General features: G+C 37.8%; 1 protein-coding gene across 2 annotated transcripts in view; it reads right to left on the bottom strand.

The window, feature by feature from the left end:
- Nucleotides 1–1,545: 1,545 nt before the first annotated feature.
- The window catches only part of LOC142345397 (uncharacterized), a 31,511-nt gene continuing 22,755 nt past the window's right edge, over nucleotides 1,546–10,301 (bottom strand). For both annotated transcript variants that reach the window (XM_075397442.1, XM_075397443.1), the window contains exon 5: nucleotides 1,546–1,989. In XM_075397442.1, the coding sequence (XP_075253557.1) occupies nucleotides 1,817–1,989 (173 nt within the window). In that variant the 3' untranslated portion in view covers nucleotides 1,546–1,816. The remainder of the gene's footprint in view (nucleotides 1,990–10,301) is intronic.

Below are 10,301 nucleotides of genomic sequence, written 5' to 3'. Positions count from 1 at the left end.
TGCTCATTAATGAAATATTTGGTTAGAATTGACGACGCACGAGTCCTCTTTTCTGTTCAGAGGCACTTAAATTGAATGGGCTCGAAAATCGGGGTCATCGTAAGCTAATTTGTGTTTAATTTACCCAAATATGATACCTAAGAGGGTTATCCCAATTATCCAAGACACTATCATAACTAGGCAAAAATCTATTAAACGTACAAAATATGTGTTAATTCAACCACATTATATAGGAAAGGATTGAGCTGAAAAATTAGATCTCCTTATATAACGCGACTGAAAAGTTGATCACTTAAAAGAAGACCAACAGTACAAAAAAGGGATATATGTAAATAGGAGTTGATTTGCCATCTCCACACCACCCCCCCCCCCCCCCCCCAATTGGCCCACTGCCCTTACAGATTGGAGGGGCTATTTTAATTGCCCCTTTTTACAATATTTATGCCGACACAACTAGTCAACTAATCAACTAGTTTATTCCGTACTTGGTCGATTATGACCCAGGCTGTCACAAATTAAGGTTTACTAAATATAACGTAGGAGTGGAGATGGAAACAGGCAAAATGGGGAAGGTGAATTGAAAAGGACAATCTCTGTTCGCGGAATCATACCACTCGAATGCAAATGAAGGGCTATCCCACGGCAATCGGTTTTAAAAATCAATTATCTACTCACTTTTTTTCAATCATTTAAACTTGCAACTTTTTTTACAACTAAAACCAAACGTTAACAAATACATATCAATTCATATGAATCAAAAAACACAGTATCATTTGAAAATTTAAATAATTTCCAACCGGCATTTTATATGTATAATGAACACCAAATCTGTCTGAGAAAGAATACAATTGATTATACATTAATTAATGAGTGAAGGACACAAAGTTAATACTTAGTGAACGCTATTGTATAAATCGAGAAAATAACTGCACATAGAACTAGTAATATGGAATAGATAATTTTGTGAATTGTCTTGCGGAGTCTTTTCCGCATGTCAGGGAGTGGCCATTATAATAATGTGAGAAAATTGACTTTTTAGTTGAATGAAAAGCTAGTTTCTGGCTGACTTCTAAAAGGTGCCTTGATAAGTTTTGTACAACGCACAAACTCTCTCGAGCTGTCTTGTTGCTGTTTAATAACTCATTTTCCAAAAAAAACGCGTGTATAGTTCTGAAACAAAATGAATTTAAAAATTCCTTTGTCTTGAGACGATAGCAACAAATCATTAGTCTTTCCCTAATGCGTTGCCATAAATTTAATCACAAATTATACTATGATTTAGTATAATTATTAAGTGCCAATATGCAAATGCATAAATAATTCGCCACAATCAAAAATGCAAAAATAAATATATCAATAAAAGATCCCAAAACATCATACTGTAGTTGAATTCAGTAAATCCTTTGAAGAAATTGCTCTTTGGCTCTACAATCAAAAACATTAGGTTCATGTTAAACCAAATATTTCTAACATTCCTAGAGCTTCAAACTGATGCCATTGCTATGGAAACTCCGAGTCATTAAAATTTAGAAAACAAAGACGCAAAAAGCAAAAAAAGACTCCGTTAGATCTGTTCCAGTAAGCAATGCAAATACTTGAGGAATAGCATACTTGTGTGAATAAGATGTTCAGAAGTCATAGACATCAGCGGTAAAGATATTTTTGAGTTGCGTTGTCCATGTTGTTGCTATCCGGTGGGTCTGCTTAAAAAATCAAAACAGCAGACCCAAATCATCACAGCTGCAGTCAACCCGCACACACATTTTTATCAGCAACACAATATCAGGTATTATAAGTCCAAACATTCCTTTTCTGTTCAAAACTGTGGTCGTGGAGGCTTTCCTCTGCCGAGGATGAGTTTTGTGGCCAGTTGGTTGTAGTACTCTTCATCACTGTCGTCATCCGAGTCACAGACTCCCATCGCACTAGTTGATTGCTCGTTACTGTTTCTCGCATCAGTAGTGCCAGGACATATCGGATAGTGTTGGCCTAGCAAAAACAGAATGCTTACTTAAAGTAGCATCTACTTAAATTCGATTCAATAAAAGTATCGACCATCATTTTAATACTTTGAAAGCAAAAACGAACGTAGTGTTAGCAACATAAGTTTCCTTAGATATGTTGCGCTCTGTCAGCTCATCCTTATGTGATGTCTCTTTTAAAGCCCTACACAAGTAGCCAATAAAGGTGGATGAAAAATCAAACAAAGAATAATTCTGGGAAAATCAAGAACGTAAAAAGAAAAAGACAATACCAATTGCAGGATTCAAAGCAAGCTTGCTGAATATTTCCCCTGAAACCAATCTTAATAATGGTTAGGTACTCAGAACGAACCCTAAAATTACTACTGGAGTCAACAAAATTAGTACTTGAGTCAACAAAATCACTACTGGAGTCAACAAAATTACTACTGGAGTCAACAAAATTACTACTGGAGTCAACAAAATTACTACTGGAGTCAACAAAATTACTACTGGCGTCTATTTGCAGCCTCGAAAGCAAAGCATGTCAATGGAGCATGAACGCTCAGACTAAAAAAACTTAGAAAAAAATTTCCCATCAATTAAATGTATAAATGATGTATAAATAAAAAAAATGCATCGCACGGTTCATTATTCATTTGTTAAATTAGTTCCTGTAAAACTCAGTGATATTTGGCTTCCTCAGAACTCGTGGAACTTCTTTATTCAAGCAGAACACCGGAAGCTTACAAACCTAAACTCTAAAAAAAATTGTAAAAAGGAAACAAAAATTGTACTTGAATCTTCTAGGGTCTCGATAGGGGGGTGATCATATGGCGACAGAGATCAGGAGAGCTATTCTGCAAAACTAAAGAAACTGAAAAATTTATTAAATTTTAAGCTTCGCAATAAAGTAAATTATTCTCTCGAAAACCACAAATTGACGTTAAATCAGGGAAATTTTGCACACAAAAACAAACGAATTCTGGCTGCCCTGCTGCAACTTCTCGACGTCAAAAATAATTCCCCGACCAGCAAGAGGCACGGAATATTCAATATCAAACATAACTAATCAAACTTACCAAAAATTAAAATCGCACAAAGTGAAATACCTATGTTTATAGAAGCCCAAACAGAAAACATAGCTATAAGAGCCTCACACAAACAAACCGTCCAGTCTTGCCAACTTTGTCAATTTCAAAGCTTATGAAACAAGGCCCACACGAGAACTATTCCTTTCACACAGAAAAAAAACTCAAACAGCAATGGCCGTCCCATACCCACATCAAATCAATCAAAAGTTTTGCCGAGCTACCCAACGATGACTCGGACCAATTCGAAGGCCTTTTGAGAACCCGCACAGCAGTTGCTAGGATTCCCAGGGATCATCACCAGCAATTCCGATAATACATCTAAACTTCAACGGAAACGCCCAATCGTACTACGTTCGGTTGGCACACAATAAAACATTGCTCTTCGCACAATTACTGACTGTGTAAAAGTGCCAGACATCAATGGCCTACACAAAGAGCGTGCAATGGTGCCTGTTAAAATTCACACAGAAATGGTAGCGAAGAAACTTCTGGCCGCCAGCTATCAGAGGCACCGCGTCCACCACGAAACAATCTCTACCAGCAGTTTTCGTCCCAAGAGACCGACGCTAAATGATAAATCAATAAATCAATAAATGATAAAACAAAAATGCCCTCAAAAGCATTCGACGACACATGGTCCATACTCAGCTGAACAAAGACAGCAAGCAAATCTTCACGAAAGATAGCAGAGGAAGTAGAAACATTGCCACGAAGTGCACATACCCGATTGTTACAACTCAGATCTGGAATCTAATCCCCGCTGACCTCTTAATTGAATTGCATCTACAGAAATACAGAAATGGTGATAACCGCTGTCCTAAATGTGAAGGAGCACCGCATGACGTAATTCACATTTTTAACTGCACTAAGAGTCCCACGGACCTAAAAGCGATTGGGAAGACTAATTAACGTAGCTAACAGACGGGATAACATTCCACCAGTCCAAGACGACTACACTGCACATTAAAACCCGCCTCCCTTGACCCTTTCCCCAATGTTCTTAATGCCCCTCTAGCCCCCCCCCCCCAACCCGGGGACCATATGTCACCAAACACGGCGTAGATGCAGAAAAATTGCTACACGACAAGCAAGCTGTGGATAGGCCGATATTCCGCAACAATTAAGAGCGAATCGTAAAAGAGAAACCAAGACCCACGCATCAGTTTCACCAATAACGTCACCAAGATGGGCGAAAAACAATCAAAACAAATTTAAGTAACCTTTTAATAATTCCAATTTACTACCCTGTGAAAACAGCAGCTTTTCAAGTTACCAGAAACATCCCTTCCATCTATGAAGAAGAAGAGTTAAAAAATACAGGGAGAAACAATAACCAAAGCCATCAATATACCCAGCGACAGCTTTCCGCCTCTCGATGCAGATCTATTGCAGGACACGTGTAAGCAACCAGCACATCAAACGCGATTGCACTCAGAGGCAACTACTTTATCACGACGCTAGAACGCCTTTCAACCAACAACCAAATAACTAAAAGAACTGCATGTTTTCCACAAAATACTTTGTATTATACATAAAACTATAAAAACGTTCTCCTAACTCTTATTCAATTCTGCACAATTACAAAAACCAACAACTGACACTGAAGCATTTAGAAGCGCTGTCACAAAAACATTTCAACAAATATTAATCATCTAACAGAGAAACCCATACAGGCACGCCGCACCTAACCGTTTCAAAAGCTTTATTGCACCAGACCCAAATTTTATCCATGAGCAGAGTAACCCTCAAAATCAGTCACATCGAGCTCTTAGAAGACTAAATGAAGTTCGAGAAACTGTTTGAAATTAGTTGATTTCCCTTACTCGACAAATACGAAACAACAATCTTTACCCACAACCGCGATTTATATTTTGCTTACGTTACATTCCAGTTGAACGTGATGCAGACGGCGGGTTCAAAGGCATCAAAGCGATTCAATAGTAAGCTGAAAACTTATCTGAAAAAAAGTCGAATTTTAATCAATCATGGCGAACAAAGTAACTGAGCTCAAGCCCTTTCAAACATTTGAAACACATCAGAAGATTAGATCAGTAGAACTTACAACCAAATTCGAACGGACAAAAACCTTTTCACAAGCACACTAGATGAAATACTAAGGCAAACTAATTCAACTAATTCTTATCAACACAACAGAGGTCAATCAAAATCGAACCCAATATCCTATCTGTCAACTTCACAATAATCGCACCTGAACAAGCTCGCTACCTTATCACATTAGAGCCAAAAAGCTAGTTAGCAATAACGCATCAAAAAGAACAAAAGATTTCGAACTACAAAAAGTAACGAAGGACAAAATAAATCAGCTTTCAATTGATAACACCGCCAAATACCGGTCATCAACCTCAGAGACAAACAATCACCCAACTAAACTCTCAGGACAAGAACGCAATCATGACGAACCCATTCGCCCACTACATAGATCAGAAGACCAAAAACTATTTTTGTATGGCAGCCTTTAGCTGACGTTTAGCTTAGCTTAACAATGAAAAAGGAAAACCAGAGGAATTCTTATTGAAATTTAAAGATATCCTTAAATGGCATGACTTTGACACTGGTTACAATTCCAAATTCTAAAAAAACTCAAGTCCGTATACTAAAACCAGTATACCTAAAAAAGTCAAAGTCTCTATCCATCCTGAGGACAATTTTCCAGTAAAAATTGCCTTAAAAAAGATGCCGTGATCATAACACTGCCATTCAGTAGTTATTCATCGCCAAATTTTGCGGAACAAAAATCATCCGGCGAACTGCGAAAACTGGTAGAATTGTACAAAAACAACCATCTAATATGATATGACTACAACAAAAACTTACCAATAGCAACTCTGGTTGACGCAGGAAGCCACCCTGCCGCAAAAACTCAAAACGGACGGAAGTACAAGGATACTACTTCCTGCAATCTGGCCGATCAGCAATCAGGTCAACTGATGGCTTTCAATTTTGCACCGCGAACAGATGCATTTAAACGACTTTCACAGGGACTGAACAGAGGTGTCAGTGCAGTCAGCCCACTCGTTCGACAAAAACTCGACCCCGTAATCACGGCCGACAAGTTTTCAATACGTCCATGACATTCAAGTAAGAAATCTTGACATCGAGGATATGCCGAAAAACAATCAGAACTCTTTAGGTGTATTAGGTAATCAGAAACAATCCAGCTACAGAAATGCGCCAATAGCCCGAGGAAAATTAAGTTCTTGGGAAATACGCTCACTTCAGAGTTCTTTAGACGGATTAAAAAAGATATTTTCCTCAAAACATTTAAAATGATCACTCGGAACGTCAAGCGAACCAAAACGAATAATCAATTTTTTCAAATTTTATAAAGCTTTCATTCCAAAGCTGGGAGAAAAAGGGCTTCCCTTCAATCAATTACTTAAGAAAAAAAAGTTCGACACCAGCAAGAAAAACATAATTAAGTTGCAAAAACTTACACAGGATCTACAATCACCCTCCAGAATATCACTAAGGCTGCCGATTACCAATGAACGGCATGTCACTATGGCCGACGCATTGCCTTATGCTGCCGGTTTCGCACGCTATTATAGAATACTATTAAAACAGTAAATGAAACAACTGAAGATTTACCTTGGAACATGTATTTTTTGGTTCATGTAATTTCAAACCGAATCAACTGAAGACGTCAGTTCATGTAAATAAATTTCCTGGTCGTACATTTTCCCTCGATATGTTTACAAACATCCTCAGGGGATGTGAAAAACCAGGAACGAATCTGACGGACGGAGACTTGAGCTTTTGACATCATAATAGGACATATGCCAGGAAAAGCAAACCATTCAGCAGATTACTTTTCCAAGATAAAAAAACAACCCAAAGGAGAAACTAACGCTCCGCATCAACTCAAGGTACCAATCAATGAAGTCTAAATCTACACCGCTGCCGACAAAAAAATAACACGCCTGCACGTCCGAAAATAATACCAAGAAAGACAACCTCTTTCAAACAGCAAACAAAAAGAAAAACTAGAAATCAAGGAAAAAGTTCTTAATCTACAAATAAAACGGCGCAACTCCAAGTAATGCATGAACAGAATGTAAAGGGCAACTTCGATAAAAAACACACATTTGCCATTAAACCTACAAGCCCAAAAAAGGATCCGACATCAAGAGAGTTATCCCCCGACACGAAACGGCGCCGACAACTGGCCAATATCTTCCAACAGTTCTGAAAAAGTACCGGAAACGGTATCCTAGACTCGTTATCTCTGACGGTGTGCTCCACAGAAACTTCTGCAATCACAAAGGCAAAGGATTCATCAAACAATACCATACCGTGTTCCAAATCACTTGCGAAAAAACTTTTTCCCGCATTCACAACAGCATATGAAGCAAACATAAAGGGGTGTCAAGAACCATCGCCAGATTTTGAAAACATTTCTATTTTCTTACCGTTTTTTTTTTTCAAAATTCTTTACAACGCCTTTACGTACTCCTATTACGAAAGAGTTAAAAACTTACCAGCGACAGGCTTTCAGATAGTCAAAACAGAATGTCTACAAAGGTTGGGTTAGACAGAGCACGATTGAATCCTTATATAAAAACCTAACGTTTGTTCCAATTTACTTCGGCCCCCGCTCGATAGCATCGAGGTGTTCCAATGACATTAACAAAAGCTAATGATGTCTTGCAACTTCCATAGATCAAAAACAAATTTTCTACAGCAACAGTTTTTGAGTGGACAAACCGTATCATCTTCTCTTCTAGAAAACTCTAACTCTTCAACCATCACGCTCCTATTCAATATTCCCTTCAAACTATATGTCCCGCCCACTGAATCACCTAAGCCATGATATGTGTACAGTTCAACATTTATGCGCGAGTGTGCTCATCATCAGACAAATTGCTAAAAAGTTTCATAATTGGAACATACTACTTACCTTATTCAGCTTATTATAAACGTTATCACTAAGAGCAACTATTTCCTCATTTTAAATTTTAAGTGGAAAATTGGGCGAATAACTATCCCCCTCCACCGCCCCCTCAATTACCAACTTTAGCCTCAAATGTTTCGAATTACTTATATCTGTGCCATCTACCTAATGCACTGCTTTCCATCTAAAATTCACAAACGCACTCCGAAAATATTTTTCCTTGGAAAGCCGATTGAAATTACCAAAGCCCTCCTCTCGTTTGTTCCAACAAAAATTGAAACTCTCCGCGGTTCTTCTTAAAACCCACATACTTTTTTATCATACCATCCATTCGATTGATTGAGAAAATATCAGCTTAACTGATACGCAGCAGGTGTCGAGCCAAACAAAAACAATCTGAGAAACAACAGTCCAAACAGTTGATCTAATGATAAAAGGCCTGAGAAAAATAACGAAACACACGTTTTCTATAAATCTCAGCTACAAAAAAACTAATTCAACTATTGCCTAACTCACCTCCTTGAGAGATATTGCATGACCGATAGCAGCAAGTAAAATGTGCTAATTATTCAAACGAAATGGAAATCATTGATTAATAACCCTCCTTCCCATCAATCTACCTCAATTTTGGCCAATCAATCGGTCGATTCCCATTGGTCAATTCCCTCTGAACACAAATCTAACCAAGAAAAGACACTACGGAGCCACAACCATTAATTCCGTTCACTACAAAAACACCAATTTTCCTCGAATCTGACTGCTAACAATCTCCACTACACTGCAAATAATGGACACCACTCTAAAACTGAGGGCAACGTTGAATAATCGACACTACAAGTGCTGATATAACTAGCTGAACTCTAATCATTGGGTTCCAGATGCCCCCACACATATACGGAAAGCCGAAATGGAGCAACAAATGGCCACCGATCCAAACCATTGAAATTGATTCCAGGCAAAACTTGCATACATGATGAAACAAGAAAGCAACGAACTTGAGCATTTCTTAACTGAAGAACCTGATGTAACTCAAACACGTTTTCTAACTCGTCACATAATGGGTTCTCCAACCCATGCTAAAGGATTTTCTAGACAGCCTCAGTATCTGGTATGAACATTCAGACTAAAACAAAACTAGACAAAATTTCCCAACTATTAGATAGAATGAACTCAATTCTGATTTGACAAAGTAGATGCACAGAGATGCATCGCACGATTCATTGGTCAAATTAATTCTTTTAAAACTCAGTGCTATTTGCCCTCCTCGAAACTTGTGGAAATTCCTCATCTTAGCAGAATACCGAATGATTACAAACCAAAACACTTAGAAAATAATTTAAAAGGAAACAAAGACCCCGCTTTATATTTAAGCCGTAGGAGGAAGCCTCCTAGGGTCTCGATATAGAGAGTTGCCTTATGTTCACAAAGTAAGCGTCTCTAACATGTCGATTACTGAGATTACGAAACCACTTGTCCTGAATGAAATTAAGTAAATATTCGCAAAACTGTATGGAAAATAATTGGGTTTTATCACAACTTCGAATCCTTTTTCAACTTCGCATATGTCCTCAAAATCACAAATTGGCGCTCTCATTTGACAACAAAAGTGCACGATGAGATAGCACCAATGCAAGTTTAGAAGTTGCTAAGAATATCAGAGGACCGAAACTTGGCTTGAAACATTGCGCTATTAAATCTAGACAAGTTTTCATTGTTTCTCTATTTTGGCAAAATCCATGTCAGTTTCGAAGAGAAGTGAAAACCTTTTTGGAAGGGGAAGCAGTGAACAGATTCAAATATAAAACTTATCCTTCAGGATGGAAAGTTTTCGAGAAATTTTAAAGATTGAAACTTGATTTCCCCTAATCTGGGGACTACAAGCTAGCTGTAACTATGTTTGCTTGAATACATTATTATTATTATTGTGACAATAAATCAATGTACACTGATTTGGAGACCTTGTTCGACCTCTCTTGGAGACCTTGTTCGATTGTAACTTTTGAAACATACGATAAACATTAATTGGCTCCTGAATGAAAAAAGAATCAATTGACAAAATTGGAAGCAATGGTCGCCATGTTGAAATTGACGAAAACATACTTTAATAAAAGACAAAAACCAAATAAAAGAAAAGCTTTTCCTCGACCACGAACTACATACCAAATTTTATGATCCGTACTTCACCCTAAAAAGAAGTAGTTTTAAGCTGTCCCCAGGTTCCATGAGGTGCCACTGGGCAGTTTAAAAAACATGCCTCACAAAAAAGGCTCTAAAATAAAACAAGCGTCTTCTGAAGATTTTCCATGCGGTATATGTAGTAACAATTGTACTGCA

This window comes from Convolutriloba macropyga, chromosome 9 (genome assembly GCF_964194025.1).
Source record: "Convolutriloba macropyga chromosome 9, txConMacr16.3, whole genome shotgun sequence".
Classification (NCBI taxonomy): domain Eukaryota; kingdom Metazoa; phylum Xenacoelomorpha; order Acoela; family Convolutidae; genus Convolutriloba; species Convolutriloba macropyga.
This window is presented reverse-complemented; position numbering and strand designations above follow the sequence as displayed.